The sequence below is a fragment of the Lontra canadensis genome, unplaced genomic scaffold (assembly GCF_010015895.1).
Source record: "Lontra canadensis isolate GAN:19392208 unplaced genomic scaffold, GSC_riverotter_1.0 scaffold60, whole genome shotgun sequence".
Lineage (NCBI taxonomy): Eukaryota > Metazoa > Chordata > Mammalia > Carnivora > Mustelidae > Lontra > Lontra canadensis.
In genome coordinates this window covers 6837206-6859714 of record NW_022631054.1, presented here as the reverse complement: position 1 = coordinate 6859714, position 22509 = coordinate 6837206, and the positions used below count along the sequence as shown (strand labels likewise).

The 22509-nt window shown below is 52.6% G+C and overlaps 2 protein-coding genes across 6 annotated transcripts in view; one reads left to right on the top strand and one right to left on the bottom strand.

Annotated features, from left to right (window-relative positions):
* The window catches only part of MYCL (MYCL proto-oncogene, bHLH transcription factor), a 93080-nt gene that overhangs the window by 38668 nt on the left and 31903 nt on the right, over nt 1-22509 (top strand). Inside the window, exon 1 of one of the 2 annotated variants that reach the window (XM_032877396.1) lies at nt 16982-17173. The exons of the other annotated variant lie outside the window; for it this stretch is intronic. The gene's annotated coding sequence lies outside the window, so the exon portion shown is untranslated. Of the gene's footprint in view, nt 1-16981; nt 17174-22509 lie in introns of those variants that run through there. 2 annotated transcript variants of the gene reach the window in all.
* Nucleotides 3899-16879, bottom strand: MFSD2A (major facilitator superfamily domain containing 2A). 4 transcript variants are annotated; one of them, XM_032877384.1, is made up of 14 exons: nt 16643-16879; nt 15054-15185; nt 13201-13325; nt 8562-8685; nt 8346-8424; nt 7835-7992; nt 7313-7403; nt 7072-7193; nt 6781-6864; nt 6245-6328; nt 6034-6146; nt 5459-5602; nt 5191-5367; nt 3899-4364 (listed from the first exon to the last, which is right to left on the bottom strand). In XM_032877384.1, exons 1-14 carry the CDS (start codon nt 16733-16735, stop codon nt 4301-4303), a joined length of 1590 nt encoding a protein of 529 aa, XP_032733275.1. In that variant the 5' UTR covers nt 16736-16879; the 3' UTR covers nt 3899-4300. The 4 variants fall into 4 exon arrangements, with proteins under 4 accessions (XP_032733275.1, XP_032733276.1, XP_032733278.1 ...); XM_032877385.1 differs by having other exon boundaries at nt 15054-15182; XM_032877387.1 differs by having other exon boundaries at nt 16649-16879.

The following is a 22509-nucleotide window of genomic DNA, read 5'->3' as shown; positions in this document are numbered from 1 at the left end:
GAGGGAGAAAAGAAAAGAGGGAAGGAGGGAAGGAGGAAGGGAGAGAGGAGATGAAGGAAAGAAGGAAGGGAAGGAAGGAAGGGGGGGAGGGAGGGAGGGGAGATTAGAAGAGCATCTACTACAGGGGGACCTGGGTGGCTCAGTTGTTAAGTGTCTGCCTTCAGCTCAGGTCATGATCCCAGGTCCTGGGATCCTGGGATCAAGCCCCGCTTTGGGCTCCCTGCTTGGTGGGAAGCCTGCTTCTCCCTCTCCCACTCCCCCCACTTGTATTTTCTCTCTGTCAAATGAATAAGTAAAATCTTAAAAAAAGAAAAAGAAGACCATCTGCTGCCTTAGTCACCTTGTTTCCACTTTCACTTCCTTCAATCCTTTCTCCACAAAGCAGATAATACAATCTTTCCAAACAGTTCATCTGTCAGATGGCTTCCCTACTTAAAACTTGTCAGTTGGCTTTTTGGCTGTTCTCAAAATAAAATTCAAACTTTCACTGTGGGCTACAAGGCCGGGATGGTTTAATTCCTAGACCTCTCCAAATACACTTCGTACCACCTGCCCTCTCATTTGCTACACCTGGGTTGTGCTGTTTCCTTTCAGTACTTCAAATACACCAAGCTCTTTCCTACCTTGGAGTCTTTGCATTAGCTGATTCCTCTAGCTACAGTTCTTTCCCCGTAAGCTCTTTGAATGTCTGCTAATTCTCCTTCTTCATGATTCAAGTCAAAAGGCATTTTCTCAGAACATTCTTTCCTGAGCACTCCATTGAAAATAGTCTCCATAGGGGAGCCTGACTGGTTCAGTCGGTAGAGCAGGTGACTCTGTATCTTGGGGTTGTGATTTGAGGCCCTTGTTGGGTGTAGAGATTATTTAAAAATAAAAACTTTAAAAAAGATAAAGTCTCCACCAATTCCCTCTATAACATCCCCCAAGCTGCTTCTTTCATGATGCTTATTACAATCCAAAATTATTTATATGCCCATTTATTTGTCATTGGTCCTCACTGAACATGTAAGCTCTACTTTGTTCACCACTCTATCCTCAGAGGCTAGCCAGTGCACATAGTAGGCCCAATACAAATATTTGTTCCACAAATGGATAGCCAACCTCATAGAGTCGAGGACAGATTTGGAATTCCTTCTTTGAAGTGTTGGAAGGTATTGCTCCTTTCTCCCAGCAGGTGGAGCCAAAGCCACACCTGTGCCATAGCAGGAGTTGTGGGTGGAGTGTATGAATAACGTGGCTGAGGACAGTAGGACAGAGTCGGAAGGCGGGCAGGGTTTTTTTTGTACTAATGCTAGACCCAAGCATAGGGAAAGTCAAGATGGCACTTCTCCCAAAGGTTGGGTAGGTATGAGCTGTCCAGGAAGCACATGGAATCACTGGTGACCGAAGGAGTTTCTGGGATCCCAGGTTGTTTTGCTGCTCACCAACCCCCACCCCCGCCATATCATTCCCCAAGAAATCAGCAGGGGATCTTTGAGGAGACTGTGAGCGTGAAACTGAAGAGAAGGGTTTCCATTCCAAATCCCTCATCGTACATTTAGGGGAAACTGAGGACAAGAGAGAAGCATCATGATGGGTCAGTGCCAGTTGGGTGTGGCTCACAAAACCTTGTAATAGCTCATGTTTGAAAACTCAGCCCCAACCCACCGTACCATGCCCGGCCCTGGGCTCAATATAGGAAGCTACAGTGGAGGAGGGGCATGGACGGTCAAGAGCTGCCTCAAAGAACAGGCGGCAAGAATGGCTTTAGAGAGGCATTCTTGGAACCAAGGCACATTGGACCAGCGTCTGCCAGATGGACCAGGGGCCAGCGGTATATTCCAGGGCTGGGTAGGTGGCCTGTGGGGCTGGGGAGATCAGCAGGTGTCTCAGACTTCCTCCTGAAGGCAATAGGGACTCAGAGAAGGGCTTCTAAATAGGAGGGCTACTTTGGTCATCTTGGAGAGTTTGTGGAAAGAGTGTGAGGAGATCAAACCAAAGACAGAGACCAGGGCACCTGGGTGGCTCAGTTGCTTAAGCGACTGCCTTTGGCTCAGGTCATGATCCTGGAGTCCTGGGATGGAGCCCCGCATCGGGGCTCCCTGCTCAGCAGGGAGTCTGCTTCTCCCTCTGATCTCTTCCTCTCATGATCTCTCTCTCTCTCTCCCTCATTCTCTCCCAAATAAAATCTTCAAAAGAACAAAACAAAACAAAACACAAACAACAACAACAACAATAACAACAACAACAACAACAACAACGAAGCAACAGAGACCAGGTAAGTAATTGCAGGGATGGGAAAGAAGCAAACAAGCTTGAGTGGTTTAGGAAATTTAAAATAACATTTATTTTTTTAAAGACAGGATTTGGTGGTTATTGAAGTAGAGGGAGGGCGAGGTAAGAGTGGGCCTCTGCAAACATTATCTGAGTTCCCGAGCCTTCCGGCTACAAAGGCCAGCCCAGAGCCCAGGGCTCCAGCCTTGCCTAGGCAGGCTGATCCTGAGACGGCAGGTCTAAAGGCAGCGAGACCTGGCTTAGTGTGGTAAGAAGACTGTCAATTCCCATAATAGCCTAAAGTACTGGGTAAGAGCACTGGTCCTGGAGCCAGACAGCCTGGGTTCAAACATCAGCTCCTCCACTTACTGTCTGATGACCTTGGAAAAGTTATTTTCCTGTGCCTCAGTTTTCTTACCTGTAAAATGGGGGTAGTAATATACCTACCTCCTAGGGGAATCATGCATATAACTGTGCCTGTTAGTAACACTTGATCAATTTATGCAAGTGGCTGGCAGAACTTCAGATCAACCCTGAAAATGGAGCCCTAGACCCAAAGTCTGTGGGTCTATGCACTTCTCTTCTCTGGGCTTCGTTTATCCATCCATAAAATAGAGAAGTTGGACACATAGCCCCTGATCCTGCCAGCTTTGCTTTCCCAATATTTGGAGCTTGGCCTAAGTGTGTGAGACCGGTGATGTGCTGGGGCATGTCCCTACCAGCTTGTGAGAGCCAGCTGTTCAATTTTCAGGAATTTGGCCTTAGTACAACCATTGGTAACTTGACATTGGCTATAGTAGAAGCAATTATGCCATGCCAATGGACAAGTGCTATAAATGAGGACTTCCCCTGCAACCTTCTCCCCACCCACGATGGTTTTTCACCAGCACACCAGTGCCGAGACCCCTCCTTAGCCCACACACAAGACCACCCAGCCAGATATGCTCTCACCTTCCAACACCGTCGTTAATAGCTATGGGGAAAGATTCGCAGGTCTCTAGGACCTCACACAGCCTCAATCACATAGTGTGCGCGCCAGCAGCACGCGTTTAAGCATGCCGAGGGCAGGAAGCACAGCGTGCAGGCCTGGGCAGACCAGTTGGCTGTCTGCCAGTCAGTGGGTCACTCAGATGCAGGGGAGCGAAGGGTGGACATTCACAGACCTGGGATGGGATTCCAGCTAGGCAGTTCTTGGCCATGTGACCTGAGCCAGGTCCCTCTCTATAGAGGAACTCAGTTTACTCGTCTTCAAAGTGGAACAGACCTGGGGTGCCTGGGTGACCCGGCTGGATAAGTGCCCAACTCTTGATCTCAGCTCAGGTCTTGATCTCAGAGTGGTGAGTTCAAGCCCCATGCTGGGCAGAACCCTACTTCAAAAATACTAATAAAGAAAAAATAAATAAATAAAGGGGAATAGTCCCAACGTAGCAAGACAGTTTTAAGGATTAAATTCGAGAACCAGCACAATGAAGGGAAAGCCTCCACACCATGCCTGGTACAGATAGGTGTTTAGTGAATGTTAGCCGATGCTGTTATCACACCTCCAGACACAGTCTTGCTCCCCAGGGCCCCTGCAGCTTCATTTCCCTGTCTTGGCACAGAAGGGCTCAATGAGTGGCTGAGGGCAAAGACAGAAACAAGCACCTCTGGTTTCCAGCTTTTATCAAAATTAATAACATTAATAGCACACAAACACATACACACACACGTTGCTATATACACGGTCATTAAGTTATTAATTAGTCTCTGTATAAAACGTTTCTACATTAGTGTTCCGCGCTAGGCCTCATCAGTCCATGGCATATTCACAGTAGCAGCCCCGGGGCTTGGCCCCATGGGCAGGCAGATGCGAGGCAGGAGGCTGTCTGAACAGCGCCCCCCCACGGCAGGCACAGGAGGTATCCTGGGCCACTTACTCTCCAGTCTTTGGCTCCCTTTCTGGCACCTGGAGATCAGCTAGTCAGCGAACAGGCCGGCAGGCCATGATTCCTCCTGTGGTCTGGGCCCCAGGCCCCGTAGATGGTGGCTTCGGGCAACACAGCAGGCCCTAGAGGATGCTGGCCAGCTCTGTAGAGTCTGTGTCTGAGCAGCCAGAGCTGCTGGCCTCTTCCCTGCAAGAGCCAGAGGAGATGGGTTGGAGGAAGCATCCTTCCCCTTCCCCAGCTGCCTTGTTCCTCACTGGACATCGGCCCTACAGCCAGCTGTCAGATGAGTCTAAACGACAGGTTGTAGACAGTTGGCTCACTCCCTCTCTCCACCCAGAAATCGCCAGTTGGTCTGTTTGCAATTCTTGCTGCCCACAGGGTACCACAAGCCCCGGGACTACGTCTTGGCCTGGGCTTGCTGATGGACCACCATGAATTCACTTCCCCGTGCCTTCTGGTCTCCAGAAAGGCAGCCTCAGACCACTCCTGAGGTCCTGCCTGCCCAGAGAGCCGTGAAGAAGGCAGGCTCTCGAGTGAGAATGCCAGGGCTCAAACCCCAGTTCTACTCCTTTTCAGCTGGGCGGGTTATTCTTCCTGGTTAAGGCTTGGTTGCTTTATCTGCTGGGTGGGAATCTCGGGACTCTCCTGACACCTAGGGTTCTCGAAGGACTGCAGGAGATCATGAATGCACATTCCCTAGTAAACTCGGTGAGGGCAGGGATTCTGTCTGTTTCATCCACTAGAGCAGTGCCTCGCACCTAGTAGGTTTCCAGTAAGTAGCTGCTGAATAAAGAAATGCAAAACCAGCCGGCCCACTGCCTGGCCCGCAGCTAAGTATCCGAGGGATGTCAGCTGCCATTCTCCTCAATCAGTTGCGGGAAGGGGCAACAGAGGAGGAGCCTTCAAGGGAAGACGTCCATGTGCAGGAGATAAGTCAGGACTTGGCCACAAGAGGCAGGGTCTGAGGGCCTACATTAGACTTCCCCTCCCCTCCTTTCCTCCCCGCTCTCACCTCAGAGCCTGCAGGGCCTTCTTGTTCTGCCGCCGCTTCTCCTCATCGATGGGGTACAGCTTGAAGAGCAGCAGGCCTAGCAGGATGAGGACTATGGGAGCTATGGTCACCAGCATCTTCAGGGTGAATTTGACACGTGCCGGCTGGGAGCAGCCACGGGTCTGGTACCCGGCAAAGCTGTGGGACCCAGTGGTCAGGGGAGTGGTGAGCCTGGGGCCCCTGGGGCTCAGCCCTGCCCAGCTCTGCTCCCGGACCCCACCGCACTCACTCAAGACTGAGGGTGGAGATGCCCAGGGAGACTCCGGAGGCGAACTTGGTGAAGAAGACGTAAAAGGAGAAGAAGATGGGCTCAGTTCCATGAGACTGGGGCTGCTTCAGGTGGAAGTCGTCGATGACATCAGGCAGCATGGACCTGTAGTGTGGTGGCGGCTGTGAGGCCATGAGGACCCACCTGCCCAGTGCGCCAGGGCCCCCACTAGACCATGTGGCACCTCTGTGTCAGTAAGAGGAGGTGGCCCTCTGGGACTTTTGTAGCCCCGGGGCACACAGCTCTGTGAAGACACGGCAACTCCATGGTAATAATAAGGCCCCCTTCTCTGAGACGGAGCCCCACTCAGGTATGCAGCTTAGCGAATACGGCACAGACCAGATTTAAGCTGTCCATCTCTCACCTCGGTTGGGTCTTCTTGCAAAATTCACAACCCATACAACTGTACAGGAAGACCTGTCCCACCCCCAACCTAGACCCACAACCAGGAGAACCCCTGCAGAATTCCCAAGGAGCTTAAGAGGTAGGGGGAAAGGGGCTGAGGAACATAGCCAGGTGGGCCTCCATACACTTACCAGGGTAATAAGAAGGCCGCAGCTACACTGATGCCAGCTGCCACAGCTACCACGTAGGTGACAATCAGGTTGCTCTCCATGAAGGCCACCAAGATGAGAAATGGCACTGCTGACTAGAGGAAGGGGTGGGTTCAGGAAGATGAGTCAGCCTGGAGACTCCCACCAACAACCCTCAACTATGCCCAGGCCCTACCCCTTCAGCCCCACTCACTGAGATCCCAATGTTTACGGCCGTCTTCTTGCCAAATCGGGTTAGGAACCACTGCCAGATGGGAATGGTGAATGTGGCCGAGAGCTGGGGATACACGGTGGAGGGTGAGGGCAGTGGCTTAGTCACGAACTCCTGCTGCCCTTCCTGAACCTTGAAGATATTCCTAGCCTTGCCTGCGGGCAGCTAGAGGACACCATCTGGGCCCTGAGGAAGTGGACAGGCCCCTTGGATGGCTCCCCAGGGGAGCTGAGCACTAGCTCCAGTCTTATCTCCTACCTTCTCTGAGCACAGCTGAGCACAAAGTCTCCAAGTTCCTGGTCTCCACGCCTTGGTTTTTGCTATGTTCCCTACTAGAATATCTCGCCCCAAATCTTGCACAGTCTTGCTAAGCAATTGTAGGTCAGATCCAACCAGTGATTCGGAGATTCCTCCCTTATCCCTCCTAACCTTAGCCAGTCTGGGAAACATCCTCTGACTATCCAAAGAACCATCTCGAAGTACAGGCTGTCTACCCACCCTCAGGGCCCCACACACACCATGATGGCCAGGAGCAGATTCTGGAATTCGTTTCGGAAGCCCAGGGTGTAGGTGCAAAACAAGGCGAAGTTCCCCTCCACCAGCTGGGGGATGGGCAGGGTAGAGGGAAGGAAATGCAAGGAAAGAAGTGATGTCAGGGCCCAGGCTTCCCCATGCTCCTGGGACCTCTGCTTACCCCGCCCCCATCCCTCTGTCCCTCAGGCTTCATCACAGCCCCAGTCCTTGTTTTACCCCACCCCTCTTGCACCCGTCCTACCCTCAAGGCTGAGCATGTCAGGCCCCCCACTCACCATAAAAGCCAGGGAGGTGAAGAGGAAGCCGGCAATAAGCTTGACGTAGGGGCCATGGCCCATGACCAGCCGGAGGCCCCGAAAAAAGGATATTGGCTCAGCCTGCTGAGTCTCATAGGGTTCTGGGGGCCAGAGGAGACAGTGAGGAAGGAGCAGAGGCCCATCCCAAAGCCTGCAGCCCAGGCAGAGGGACAAAGCCAGGCAGTGCTGGGGCCTACACCGCTCCCCAGGGACCCCTCACCTCTCTGCTCCCTCACGCCCAGGGTCAGGATGACGGCACAGATGACATAGATGGAGGCAATGACCCCCGCAGCTAGCAGGTATGCATTTTGCTACAAGGGAGATAAAGGTGACAGAAAGTCAGTCCGATCTTATCCCAACTATTGGCAGCTCTACTCCATGGAATAGGCCCTTCCCTGGGGCCTCACTGTCTCTACCTGTGAAATGGGAGAATCATTCTGCCTCTTCCCACAGCTAAGCAAAGTCCAAAGAAATGGAATGTTAAGAAGCCGGGCTGTGGAGTGTGACAGCCCACCGTTCACATCTCCCCAAATCTAGTTTCTGTTAATCACTAGTTCTGTGACCCGGGCCAAATTATTTAGCCTCTGTATGTGTTAGTTTCCTTATCGGAAAAGCGGGCCTGTTAACAGTGTGTATAGATCAAACGCCCCACACTTAATAAACGTGGATGGCATTGAGGAGGCCTGCAGAGCACCCCGCTGTGCCTCATCTCCCCACATCTCTGCACCGCCAAGGGCCTCACCGTTTCTCTGAGTGAAGTGGTGCTCTGCGTCCGATTGGCAGCTTCCGTGGCCAGTGCGGAGTCAGCGGGGTCCTGGAGGCAAGGCGTATCCGCTTGTCCCACGATTTGCCCCTGGATCGCCGTGCCCAGCACTGTGCCCAGTACCTCCACAGTCATCCCTGAACGGTAAAAAGGTCCTTTGGAGGGGCCTCGTGACTTGTCGGCCTCCAGGGAGGAAGGTCGGCTGAATAGAGGCCCAGTTCTAGCCCCAGGTGGTGGCAGCCGCTCCAGGAGGGTGGATATACAATGGTGGGACAGATGGCACCTTGACCTACACTTAAGGCCTTGCTCTGTATGACCTCTGTCTAGTCCCTGAACCTCTCTGTTCTCACCAGAGCAATGAAGGGATCAAGTAATTTTTGAGACGGCTTTACACCCAGTCCCAGCAAGGGAAGAAATGTGGCAGGAGGATCAGGGAAAAATCACCCCATGGTGCCTGGTGGGTGGGTCAGTGGGCCAGAGAGACACTTACGATATGCAGTGGCAGAATCCCGCTCACTCTGCTCTGTGCTGATGAACATCGTGAGAGCTGAGTAGGGAACGTGGAAACACTGGCATGGAAGAGAGGCCCTCGGCCAGTCAGATGATGGACAAGCAGATGTGGCTTCTGGCACAAACCCTACAGGCCCTGGGGACGGCCCTCATTCCTCCCCACCACCAGACACCCAGGGGAGGCACCCACACTCACCGTGACCAGTGTTTCAAACAGGCAATAGAAAAGCAGGTACCACAGGGCCTGGCCCTGTGGGAAGTCAGGCACGAACCAGATGAGGAAGTAAGCAATGATGGCCAGGGGTGTGGAGAAGATGATCCTGGGGAAGGGGAGGGTCTGAGTAGGGGCTGGATGCCAAAACCCCAGGATCTGGGGTCAGTCCAGATTGCTCTGTAGACCCACAGGGTGCCTGCCGGGAAGGAAATTCCTCCCCCCTGAATCCACCCACCCCAGGGTCTCTGGGAAGAGGCTGATGGCCAAGCCCGGAAATGCAGACTGCCACAGGGCCCCTGCACTGAAATCCTGAGCATGGAGCATGAGGTCAGACGCTGTGCCTTGCCTAGTATCCCCAGCAGAGAGGGCTCGAGGCAGGGGCTTCCTATGGGCTGGGGAAACCATGAATGGCAGTAAAACCTTGGGTGGTAGGGCAGGAAGGCAGGAAGAAGGAGCAACCCCAACACTGGTGTTCTTACATGTGCACACACACCCCTCGTGAGCACACATATATACACACCATGGGCACACACATGGGTGGGAGGACAACTCCAGGTCTAAGACCAGACCTAGTAAAATCATTCTAAGGGAGGGTAAATGTCTGCCTTCCCAATGGTGCATCCCACAACATTACAAAAGTGGTTAGACCACAGGATGGACTGACTTCATGTCATCAGTATAAAAAGGCAACAAAAGGGCGCCTGGGTGGCTCAGTGGGTTAAAGCCTCTGCCTTCGGTTCAGGTCATGATCTCAGAGTCCTGGGATTGAGCCCCGCATCGGGCTCTCTGCTCGGCAGGGAGCCTGCTTCCCTTCCCCTCTCTCTCTGCCTGCCTCTCTGCCTACTTGTGATCTGTCTGTCAAATAAATAAAATCTTTAAAAAATAAAAATAAAAAAATAAAATAAAGGGCAACAGAGAGCAATGGCTAAGAGAAAGACCTTTGGAGCCATTCTTCAGGAATGCAATTCTGCCTCTACCAATAACTATACGTAGTTTGGTCACTTAGTCATTCAACTTCTCTAAGGTTCATTTTCTTATCTCTATAAAGAGAATAGTAATAGCACCTAATTACACTCAACCCTTACTCAAGAAATATTCAAGTGCTGACTCTGGGCTAAGCACTATTCTTACGACTTAGGATGGATCAGTGAGCAAAACAGACAAAAGTTATTGCCCCAGTGGAACTTGTATTCTAGTTGGCAAATGAAAAATAAATATAATTTAAAAGTTAAACATATTATTCAGCCTTCAAAAGGAATGAAAGTCTGACACATAACAGAGATGAACCTTGAAGAGGTTACACTAAGTGAAATAAGCCAGTCACAAAAGGACAAGTATTGCCTGATCCCACCTACAAGAGACCTACAGAGGTCAAATTCAGAGACAGAAAGTAAATTGGTGGTTGTGAGTCACTGTGGGGAGGGAGGTATGGGGCGTTATTTTTTCTGGGTACAGAGTTTCAGTTTGGGAAGATGAAGAAGGTCTGGAGATGGATGGTGGTGATGGTTGCACAATAAGAATATATTTAATGGGGGTGCCTGGGTGGCTCAGTGGGTTGGGACTCCGTCTTCAGCTCACGTCATAATCTCAGGGTCCTGGGATCGAGTCCCACATTGCGCTCTCTGCTCAGCGGGGAGCCTGTTTCCCTCTCTCTCTCTGCCTGCCTCTTTGCCTACTTGTGATCTCTCTCCCTCTCTCTCTGTCAAATAAATAAATAAAATCTTAAAAAAAAAGAATATATTTCATGGCACTAAATTGTACAGTTAAAAATGCTTAAAATGGTGGGGTGCCTGGGTGGCTCAGTCGGTTAAGTGACCAACTCTTGATTTAGGTTCAGGTCAGGATCTCAGGGTCCTGGGATCAAGCTCCATGCTCAGCAGGAAGTCTGCTTCAGGATCCTCCCTCTCTCTCCGCCCCTCTCCCTGCTCTCTCTCTCTTTCTCTCTCTCAAATAAATACATCTTTTTAAGGATGGGGGGGTAGTGTTGTGCCTGGGTGGCTTAGTTGGTTAAGCATCTGCCTTTGGCTCAGGTCATGATCCTGGGGTCCTGGGATGGAACCCTATATCAGGCTCCCTGCTCAGTGGGGAGCCTGCTTCTCCCTCTCCCTCTGCCCCTCCCCCCTCCCACTTGTGCTCTCTCTTGCTCGCTCACTCTATCTCAAATAAATTAAATCTTTTAAAAATAAAAACAAATAAATAAAGAGTTAAAATGACAAAATGTATGTTATATATATTTTACCACAGTTTTTAAAAATTCTATAACATTAGAAGGTGATTAAGGGCTACAGAGAAAAGAAAGCTGGCTAAAGGGGACCAGGAGCGCGGGGTTACAACGGACAGCACAGTAGACAGGGGAGCCATCATTGAGAAGCTGACATCTGTGCCAAAACTTGACTGAGAGGAAGCAGTTGGTGTTGCAGTTGCCTGAGGCCAAAGTGTGCTGGGCCGAGCAGTCAGGTGCTCGGGCAGGTCTGAGGAGTAGCAAGGAGGCCGCTGAGGTTGGAGTGGAGTGAGCAGAGGGGATGGGCTTAGGAGACAGGGTTGGAGGACACGGAGAACCAGGTCATGTAGGCCTTACAGGCCACTGGGAGGACTCTGGTTCTATTTCATAGAAAGGAAGGAGTTTTGAGACTTCAGTAAGTTGATATTAAAATGTAGAACAGTGCTTGGGACACAGTAAGTGCTTGCTGTGACTTTCACACCAAGAGAGTTCAGCAGGAGAGCATGGGGTCTGCAGCCTCTGAATCAGGCCTCAGGCCCAGCCCTGCCACACCCCCACCTGCCCGCCTGACCCTGGCCTCTCACCAGGTAGTCTCAGGAACTCCAGGGAAAGTGTCTGTCAAAGTCTTCCGGATCTGAAGGGTGGATTTGAGTGCTGGCTGAGGGCAGGGGCTGCTCTTGAGGGCTGGAAGGATGGTTGGCCACGGGGCTGATAGACCCTGAAAGGCCCAGGCTCTTTTCACACTACAAGAAGGGGCCTAGGACCTTACTGGGGTAGGGACAGGAAGGAGGTCCCATACCCTCATGGCAGGCCCTCAGTCCACGAGGGATCCAGTGTGCCCTCAGACACAGGGGTGGAGGTACTATCAAGAGGTATCACTGGGAAACCAGTGCAGGTGAGGACATGTACAGAGACACGGTGTTAAGTGAAAAAGGAGCCTGAAGGGCCCTCAGCAACTTCAGCAAGCTGGCTGCCACACCTGCCCAGCGTGAGGCCCTCAGATCCTACTTCCCACGGGGAGGGCCTCCTCTGCTCTCCCTCTCTGCCCTCCTCCCTCCAGCCCGAATCCACGTGTCTCCTCAGAGAACAAGTGCTCCTTCCTGCCGCCTTCGCTGAGAAACCAAGTGTGACTGGAAGTAACCCGGCGGCTGCCGCCACCGCAAGGGGCTGTCCAGGGTAGCTGCCTGCCATTGGCTGTGCCTCATGAGGAGATGTGGCAGAAAAGCCCCACCTCCCAACGGCTGCCAGGGACTCAGATCCGGGGCCCAGCCTTGTGGCTGACTCCTACCTGGACAGCCTGTCCAGGTAAGGCAGGCTCTCCTGCCTTTCTGCTGCCTTCCTCCCTCCCCCCCTTCCCCCCCCACCCCCGTCCCCCACCCCAGCCATAAAGCCTGGATCAAAGGCCCCAATTTGGGCCTTAGCCAGAGGCTGGCGGGGACTGTGGTGGGAGGGGGGCCTCGTGGGAAAGGAAGTTGTGGGGATGAGGTGGGGGCTGTGGGAAGAGCTTTGAAGGCCGGAGACCAGGTATGGGCACCCCTGGGGCAGGAAGGCGCCCACTTGAGCCTGGATGGGCTGGAGATGAAAGGGTTATGTCCACCCACCTCCCCCCACCGAGCAGGATGTCCTGGAGGGAACCAGAGCTCCAGCCTGTCAGCCTGTCCCGTGTGTGTGTCTCCCTTTGCTGTCTGATCTACAGTACTACCTCCCCCAACCTTGCCCTATAGCCTGAGGCTGAGTAGTATAGGCTCTGTATCAAGGGAAAAATCCAAGGGGGCAGAGGTTATGAGTCTGCTATTCCATTCTGGGTATTACCCTACACCCTTGCCCCACCAGGAGCTACTCTGAAGAAGTGCCAAATTATAGATTACTTAATAAGGGCCAAGACTGTTCTAAGTACTTCACATATAAAAAAGGTGTGACCTTCCCCATAAACCAGGAGGCAGACATAATTATCATCTCCATTTTGCAGATGAAGAAACTTGAGGCTCAGAGATGTTAAGTGACTTGCCCAAGGTTGCACAGCTTGCGGGGTGTTGAAACTGAGGCAGGCTGGTTTCAGAGGGTAACCTCTCAACCGCTGTGCAGCACTATCTCTGCCACTGTGGGAAATGACTTCCCTTCACTGAAGGGAATGGACCGCAAGGGAGCAATGGGGCCTGGAGAAGGGGGGAAGCTCCTCAATCTAGCAATTTGGCCAGCCTGGGAATGAATTGGCAGGGCATCGCAGTGCCCATGCCTGGGGCGGCTGAGGCCTCAGCCAGGGTTTCAACACTTGGGTTTTTTTCATCATTTCTTCTCCTCACCCCACAGTCTGTGACAAGCCAGATGGAAAGATCAAGAGTTAGTAGACATGCCGGATGCCCTGCGTTCTGCCAGCTTAGAGAAGTCTCCTCTACTCACCAGGGCATGAGGCGGCCCAGGCGGGTCCAGGAAGATTTGCTAATGCAGAAGCCCACCAAGGGGTCTGTGAAGGCATCCCAAGCTCGGCCCACAAACAGGATGATGGAGGCAGAGAAAGGGCCCACCTGGAATGGGGAACACATGGAAGATGACCCCTTAATCCTTCTCCTCACCTCAACCCTCAATGGTAGGCAAAAGCAGGGGCTCTCTCCCCATCCCAGCCAGGCCCTGGGGACTGTGCGCTGCTCTCACCCAGGCCTTAAGCATCTTTGCTTGCCTGTTGATGGTGATAGTAACAGTTCTCTGATAGCGGTCAGTAGCAGTACGTGCCTTAGAAATTTTTCCAGATCTGCTCTCTTATGTCCTCCCTTCCACTGCCCTTGAAAACACTCCCACCCATTAGAATGAACCCAGAATCCTTTCCTTGCTTCACTCTCAGAGCCCTGAGCTCCACACCACCTGATAGCAGAATGAGCATTTGCTGGGTGACCACAGTGGGCCTCAATTTCCCCATCTGTATAATGGGAGTTATGATCCCTATCTTACAGAACCGGAGTCAAAATCCCTGTCTTGCAGGTCAAGCTTTATTTTGGATGTGGAAAAAGATATCTTTAGAGGCTTTTAGAAAGTGGCCTGTCACTATCCAGTCAAACTACTCCCCTTTCCACAAATCTTTTAGCCTGAAAGAGACAGCTTATCTGGAAGGGAAGACTCTTCCTTATACCCATCAAGACTCTACTTTTACTTTTGTCCCAGGGAGTGGGGAAGCTAGTGGCCTCTCCCACACTGTAGCTTCCCCAATCCGACTTTCCCTACCCTCCCACTCCTGACAACAGTTCTACACTTGGATTACAGGTTCCTCATATTTGCACCCCACTTAGGACCCAGCCCATGGGATTTGCTCCAAAACTAGCTGCTCGAATGAAGTTATTTGTCCTTCCTGGGGCTCAATGTTCCCCACCTAGAAATGGATACAACTAAGATGTTTTGCTTGCAGAGCCAGATGCTACATAGAAAAGACAGCCAGGGGCGCCTGGATGGCTCAGTCGTTAAGTGTCTACCTTCAGCTCAGATCATGATCCCTGGATCCTGGGGTCAAGCCCTGCATCGGGGTCCCTGCTTGATGGAAAGCACTTCTCCCTCTCCCGTTACCCCTGCTTGTGTTCCCTCTCTCGCTGTCTCTCTGTCAGTTAAATGAATAAGATCTTTAAAAAAGAAAAGACAGCCAGTGCAGTGTGTGAGCCCCAAAATCCATGGCTGTTGAGCTTCCCATTCTCCCACCCAGGCAAGGTGAATTCTCAGGATGCCAGCCTCCTGGCCAAAGCTTCTCAAAACAAAGCGGAGCCCTGCTTCTCCCTAAGTACCTCTCCCAGTCAAAGACCCCACACACCAGGCACCTTCCCTAAGCCTGGCACTTGGGGGCCCCTCTGCCCACTGACATGCCTCTGCTTCTTAGGTGAAGGTGAGATATGCCTTATCTAAAAGCCTGGCAACATCTAGCAACCCCTGAGCAGGGCCAGCTGACTGTTGTCCAGATGGGGACATGGTGTGCCAATCTCTTCTTAGAACAGAGTCACTAGTAGGCTCCATTCACCCTCACACCCTCGCCTACCCCTGCAGGCTCTATTGCTCTTGCCAGGCAAGGAGAAGTTGCCTGACCTTGCCAGCTGAGACTCCTGGAGCGGATAGATTCCCCCAGCTAGATACTTTCCAAAGCCTTCTTATTTCTTATCCACTGCTGACTCTGAGAGGCAACAAAGTAAGGATTCCAGTCCTATTTCACAGATGGAACAGTCCCTAGTCCTTCCTGCCTCAGGATGCTGGAGGAGCCCTGGCAGGCTCATTCCACTTACCTGAGCCACATCCAACAGGTAGATCTGCAGGAAGAACCCCAGGGCACAGCCTGTCACCTGGTAGGGGGCACCCCCAACGGCATAGCAAAGCTTGTTGCAAATGGACAACTGTTGTTTCTTCTTGGGTTCCTTCTGAGAAGAAGAGGAAAGGATGAAAAAGACCCAAGATCCTGGCCTCCATCCTAGAATGTTCCAGAGGCAGGACCATCCCTCCAGCCAACTCTGCCAGGAGGAACAAGTCTGCCTTGCCCTGTTCCCACCCAGGGAGAGCTCACTTCCCACAAGAAAAGAAAGGTATTCTCTATCTTAGGAACCCTGGAAAACGGGAATCCATACTGAGGAAGTTGCCCCTAAGCCACCCCACCCCCAGATTCCGAGTTATTTTAGCAGCCCGCCGTCCCAGGAGACTCCCACCAGGTCTCAGCCATGCTCTTTTCAAGCTGGAAGGGAGCAAGTTCCAGCAGTGGACCTGTCCCCACCCAGCACCAACCGCCACAACCTGAAAATCCTCTTGCTGCCAAGAGCCGCCTAAGCCCAGCCCCTGCCCCCGCCCTAGTTCAGAGGCCAGGACCCACCTGCCTACTGGGTTGAGGACTCTAGAGAGCCCGGGGGCCAGCTCAGCTGGCTGAGGGCACAGCTGTTCCTTCATCTGTCCCTGAGCCACCCTGGCCCCTGAACGCTGCCAGAGCTTCAGGCCAGTCCGGGAACTGTCCTGCCCTCCCTCTTGCTGTCCCCCAACTTCAGCTCCTAGGGAACCTTGGAGAGGAGAAGAAAGGCCTCTGGGTGCTGGGGCCCTAACTGGGTGGGGCACCAGGAAGGTCGAGGTGGCCGGCGAAAGTAGAGATTACTCAGATGCAGCAGCAACCTAACTCCTCACCCTGGCTGCTTGCAGGGACCGGTTAATAAAGCTAACAGGAAAAGGCAGTCACTTCCCAGGCAAATATCTGTTGCCTGGGATCCACTCCCCCTCGAGCCTCCCGATTTCGTTCGGCTCTTCATGAGGTCCAAGAGAGCTGGGGATGGGGTCGAAGGTCAAGACGCGCAAAGCACCGCGCGCGCCAACACCCACACTCACACAAATGTCTGGGGAGTAGCTCTTGTTCTAATGAATGAACTTGAGCGGCCCTCACAGCAGAGCGGAGGCGCAAGCGTGGGTCTGTGGGAGTGAGGAGTAGGGGGCTGAGAGATGGGGAACTAACGGGGTTTTCCCAGACCTCTGGGGTCTGCCTGGCTTCCAGGGCGGCAAACCTAAGCCACTCGTCACAGAAGAACGGAAACCCGCTCAGCAGAGCGGGGCACCACGTATAGCTTCTGGCAGGGCCGCTCCTCGGAGATGCGGGGCGGCGGCGGGGGCGGGGGGGTGGTGAGTAAAGGGGGGCGCCGGTGCCTACAAACTTTCTCCTTCAGCCCCCGCGTCCCCGGGGCAACCCCGGGGCAACCCCCGGCCCTCCCCTGCAGCGGGGCCCGCAGGTCCCGGGCTAGCCCAAGGCGTCCCGGAACCAAGCCTCTCCCTCGACGTCCCCATCTAAGCTCGCCCCCAACCCCCAGCCCTCCGCCCGGGTTGGCGGGGGTCGGGGGCGAGCCCTCACCTTCACCTGGGCCGGCCGTTCAGCGGCTGGGAGGATGCCGGTGGGCAGCAGCCCCGCCGCGGAGCCGCTCTCGGCGCCCTCTCCTTTGGCCATGACCCGCGGGCCACGCCGCCTGGGACCGGGACGCCGGGATGCTCCTCTGCTCGGCGGGCCTCGGCTCCCGCGCGGGATCCCGTCGTGACCGCCGCCGCCACCGCCGCCGCGCGCGCTTCTAAACCCGGCCGGCGGGCGAGGCTCACACTCCCCTGCACGCCCCCTCGCGCCTCTTAAAGGCTCGGCCCCTGCCCTCTGTGAGATCCAATCCCCGAGCCAGCGGCCCCGCCGCAGCCAATCTCCGCGGCCGGCCGCCCGCGCTCCCGCCTGTCTCAGCCAGCCCAGCAGGCTCTGCCACACAGCCACGTTCTCAAAAGCCGGCATCCGGCTTGCGCGTGCTCTTCCGAACCCGGGGGGGAGAAGACCGGGACACCCACCTGACGCGCACGAGGAAACTGAGGCCTAAGGCTGGAAGGGAGCTGCCCGAGGTCCCCCAGAGTGAGTTCTCCCCGAGTCTTGCCTGCAGCCCACGACTTCTGACCCCCCCGCGCCTAGGAACCGCTAGGAGCTGGGAAACCACCGCCCCCTTTAAAACCAGGAGTCGGGTCGAGTGTCCCTCTCCTCCAAACCTGGATGGAGGATGTAGCGCCTGGCACTTTCAGTATCGATGCCCCTCTTTCATCCCCCAGGACTGATCATTCCCGCTTTTAAACACTGGATTCTCAGGGGCTCTGGGCAATGGAGTGGGGAGTGGGTGGGGAGGGGGGAGATGAGGCCACGCAGCCGCTGCCCCTGCTGGCGGGGGGCTCCCGAGTTGTGGGGAGGAGACAGGATCACAGCCGCTAGGACACCATGATCATAACAGTGACCTTTATGGAGAGGTTCCTCCATGCCTGATGTGATCTCATTCAGTCCTCTGGGCAACGACGAGCTGGGGACTATCATCCCCATTTTATAGCTGAAGAAATGCAAACTCAGAGAAGCCAACCAGCTGTTATGTGGCAGAGCCAGGCCTGACAGGTTTCCTCCCTTTCCAGAGCCTTCTCTCTTAGCAGCCTTGCTCTGTCCCCCTCAGCAAAAATTACCAGAAGGCTAACAGGGGTATGTGTGTCTCCCCAACAAAAAGCCCTGGGAGATACAGAGCTGCGGTGGCACTCTGGGTTGAAACAATCAAGGAAAAGACGTGAGAGAGGACGGAGTAATCTGGTCCTTGAGAGAAGATGGACATTAGTCTGGAACAGATGCCAGACAGACACAGATCCAGAAAACATGCTTTTCTACCACCTCGGGGTCCCTTACGCCGCCTCCCCCCCATCACCCCAGGCTTCCCAGACACTCAAGAGGCCAGGTGGGGGCCCATTTGCTCTAATTAGTGAGGAGGCTGCTGGGATTCTCAAGGGCCACTCACCTCTGTTCCTGTGATGGCTCAGCTTCCGGATCCTTATATTCTTACTTAAGATCTCTGATGGCAGGGAGGAGAGGTGAGGTCTGGCTACCCCAGGATGGCCACAACAAGCTTCCTCATATGCCCTAGCAGCTTCCATCTTGGCACACAGCTCTTGGTCACTGCTGAGCAGAGAGAACCAAAGCGAGGCAGCTGAGTACTGTGAAGACCGCCCAGACTGGCCCCCGTGGCTCCGCCACAAGCTGTCTGACTGTCTTCTGTCTCTTCCCTTCTCTGGGTTTGAGTCGGCTGCTGTGGGCTCTGTGATCCCTCCAGCCCTAAAGCCTTCACTCTTGCAGCATCACACCATGTTACAAGTGATTTCGAACCCCCCCTCCCCCACCCCTGACCGTGAGCTCCAGGAAGACAGGAACCACATCTCTTCCATTGCTGTCCCCTTGAACTAGCTAGGACCTGATTCATAGTAGGAACCTCATAAATATGTGTTCAGTGATGCATGCTCTGTCTTCCTCCAGTACAAGCACAAGAGGAACCCATTAGGAAAAGCCCCAGGCTCCTCCATTTACTAGCTGTGTGGCTGGTCCCCAGCAGCTCAGTTACACTCCCTGCCCCCCCTCCACCCGCCCCAGTGTATAATGTGGAGATATTAATGGTGACTACTGGTAGAGTTGCTTTGAGTATGAAATAAGAAAATGCACAGAAAGTGCTTAGCACGAGTACCTGGGAACTGAAGCGGGCCTGGTCCCCCCTCCTGGCCTGATTCCAGCCTGTCAGTGTAGCAATGCAAGATTCCAGATATGGCCTGACCACGCCAGCACAATAGGCCTATTATTTCCCCCAGTCTGGACGCGACACACTGTTAATGCAGCCTAAGACTGCTGGGCTCCAGAGCCTTTCTCTCCCATGATTAGTTCCCATCAGGTTGTGATCAACTAAATCATTCAGATCCTTTTCACCAGAGCTGGGGTCAAGTCAGGTCTCTCCCCATCCTCTGCTTTGTGTGAGTGTCTTGAAGCTCACAGAAGGACAGTGTCATCTTGCTTATTCCAGCCTGGAGAAATCGTTTTGAATGCTGGTTCTGTTGCTCACTGTTTTCTTTCTCTGTCTAAGTTTAGATCCAGGCTGCTCCTTGCGATTTCGACTCCACCATCCATACTGCCGATGGGAACAGAGAGCCCCATAAAATACCTCCAAAGACACTCATTCACCAGCAATAGAAGCAGAACACTGCTAATACAAAAGCTCCCAATTATTGAGCACCCACTGTATGCCAGGCAAGCACAGTGCTAAATGCTTTGTATATGCCATCTCATTCACTCCTCACAACACCACTGGGGAGGATAGTTTTTACTCCCCCCATTTTATAGATGATGAAGCCAAGGCTAAGCGAGGGGAAGCAGGGACTCATTTTATAAACCCAGGGCGAAGCCCCCTTTTCTGATGATGAGTGTGGTTATAGACTTGTCACTGAGAGGTGTCTTCTGATCCTGACCACGTGTCTCCATTGGCCCTCTTGGCCACTCTCCTTCCTTCACCTTTAACCCCACACCACCAAGCCTGGAGTCCAAGGGGCTGTGCTGAGGCTCTAGTCCACGATGGACAAAGGACTGTTTTAGCCTCAGAAACCTGGAGTAGAGACCTAGCCCCATTCTCCCTAGCAACATTCTTTCCATGTAGGACAGCAATGAGGACAAGGGCTTCTCCTTGAAGGGCAAACAGACAGATTCCCCCTCTGGTAGGACTACTCTCCCAGCCATCCTTGACCCCTTCTGTGTCTACCCTGACCTCACAGCCTAGGGCAAATGAACTTCAGAGTCTCTCTGCCCCTTGTTGCTCTCCACCTGTCCGTGCCCTCCTGGACACCATGCCCAGCCTGGTAGTCTTCTTTGTATGTCTTTGCATAGTCCCCTGAGGACCTCTGGGGGAGGCAAGCAGGTCCCCAGAGCTTCTTGGGAGACAGAGCAGCAGAGTAAAGTACAAAGATCCCTGAGACAGGTTACCTGGCTTCATATCTTTACCATTATAGTTTACTCTTGGGCAAATTATCAAATCTCTGATCTTCACTTTCCCCAACTGTCAAATGGGGATAATAATTGAATCTATCTCATAGGGTTGGCATGAAGATTAAGTGGGGTGCTTAAAATAGTGCTTGGCACAGAAGGAGCACTTGAAAAGGATGATGATGATGATGGTGGTGATGGTTACCCCTATTGGTACCCTTGGCCAAACCTCACCAATTAAGACCACTTAAGTCAGAGGGAAGAGATTTTGATGTTAATAGCTAGGGGCTAGATTGATGTCTGGTTACACAAGGTGGTTTTTTCTAGCACAACTGGATGCTGTCAGAACATGATTACCAGGCAGAGCGGTTGAGGTTTTGGTGCAAGGTGAAGGAGTTGTCAAGTGTGATAGCTTATAGTTTGCTATCAAATGGAAGATCTCTGCCATGCCTCACTGGTAGACTCACTACCCTGATGTCTGGGAAAAAAAATCAGCTCATACTTGAAAGTATACTTAGGTCGAGAGCCACTAGGAAGTTTACATTCTGGGTGGTAGTGCTCTGAGGCCAGGGAATGGTTAGAGGTAAGGACTGGGAAGGACCTGGAGCAAGCATTTCCTGGAACAGCTGCTGTGACAGGGATGCCCCAGCCTGCTCTCCATGTAGCCCCTGTTGTTTGTTCTGTGGGGAGGAGGCAGGGCAGAAAGTAAGAAGGAGGGACTCTTGATGGTCCCAAGAGAGGTTCTTTGGGGAAGAAGTGTCTGAGGGCCCTTGAAGTCACCAAGGAGTCCACTAGTTCCTGCCTGGAGGTTTGTTGGGCAATTGTAGGACAAGAGAGGCCCCAAGACTGATCCATCTGACCATAAGAGGCTACAAACCACTCCCCAGGGAGGCCCCCTATCCTGGGTTTCAGGACTTAGGCTAGATGATGGGTCTGACTTCTGAGCCTCAGGTGTCAGGGGGTGAGGGGCACAGAGAGTGCCCAGAGATTCCCTGGGACACCTGCTGCCTCCCCAAACCAACCAGCCAGTACCCCTGTATCTTCTCATCCTGGACTCCCCAAAGTTCAAGATTCTTCCCAGAAGAGAGAGACCTCCCTATTCTCCAGGAAGACTGTGTTGAGGAGAGATAGGAATGGTGGAGTAGAAGCAGAGCCTGCCTTGGGAAGCCCTAAGTCCCTGCCCTCTAGGCCTCCTTTTTACCCATCTGCATAAAAAAGCAGGTTGGACAACCTAGCACCCGCTAATGGCAGCTTTAACTTCCGCTATGGCGCACAGGGAACTGGCCTTTGGTGGCTACCTTCAGACTCCAGGTAACCCGCATCTCATGCTGATAAGGAACAACAGAACACCATAGTTGGGGCCCTTAAAGACTGTGGCCTGTAGTCAGTCTTGTCAGGGTTTGAATATAGTTCAGTCTCTAGGCTAGTTCTGCGACTTTAGGCAGGTTACTTACTTCTCTGAACTTCATTTATTTGATCTGTAGTAATAGCTCCCAGCGTGATCCTGAGGATCAGGCGAGACATCATGTGTGCGCAAAACTAACCTTACAGTTGGCTCTTCATCTATGTTCACGTCTTTCCTTGGTCCATTCCCTCTGACTGACAGGATATCTTTGATTGAGAGGCAGTGGGAAAACACTTCAGTTCTGGGTTTAAAAACTTAAAATATGAAGTAAAAATTTTTTTAAAGGTTAATTATACTGGAATTAAAAATATAAGTAAATAAATAATTTTTTAAGGCTTAAAAGGGTGCCTGGCTGGCTGGGTCAGTGGAGTGTACAACTCTTGCTCTCAGGGTTGTAAGTGCAGAGATTGCTTAAAAATAAAATCTTTAAAAAAAAATAAATAGGGGCGCCTGGGTGGCTCAGTGGGTTAAAGCCTCTGCCTTCGGCTCAGGTCATGATCTCAGGGTCGTGGGATCGAGCCCCGCATCGGGCTGTCTGCTCCGCAGGGAGCCTGCTTCCTCTCTCTCTCTGCCTGCCTCTCTGCCTACTTGTGATCTCTGTCTGTCAAATAAATAAATAAAGTCTTTTAAAAAATAAATAAATAAATAAATAAATAGGAGCATGTGGGTGGCTCAGTAGGTTAAGCATCTGACTTCAGCTTGGATGGTGATCTCGGGGTCCTGGGATAGAGCCCTGGGTCAGTTCGGGCTCCCCACTCAGCTGGGGTTGGGGGGAGTGGGTGGGAGTCTGCTTATCCCCCTCCCTCTGCTCCTCCTTCCAGTCTGTGAATGCGCATGCTGTTTCTCTCTCTCTAATAAATAAAATCTTTTTACAAAATTAAAATTTTAAAATTTAAATAAATAAAAACTTAAAACATGAGACCCTTAAATTTTTTTAAAAGACTTTATTTATTTATTTATTTATTTATTTATTTTTAAGATTTTATTTATTTGACAGAGAGAGAGAGATCACAAGTAGGCAGAG

Bases quoted from the DNA above. Each gene is read 5' to 3' on its own strand.
- MFSD2A (XM_032877384.1), bottom strand. From the start codon at position 16,735: ATGGCCAAAGGAGAGGGCGCCGAGAGCGGCTCCGCGGCGGGGCTGCTG. The intron at 15,186-16,642 runs GTGAGGGCTCGC...TCTTCTTCTCAG, and splicing joins AACGGCCGGCCCAGGTGAAG to AAGGAACCCAAGAAGAAACA. The intron at 8,425-8,561 runs GTGAGTGTGGGT...CTTCCATGCCAG, and splicing joins TGTTTGAAACACTGGTCACG to TGTTTCCACGTTCCCTACTC.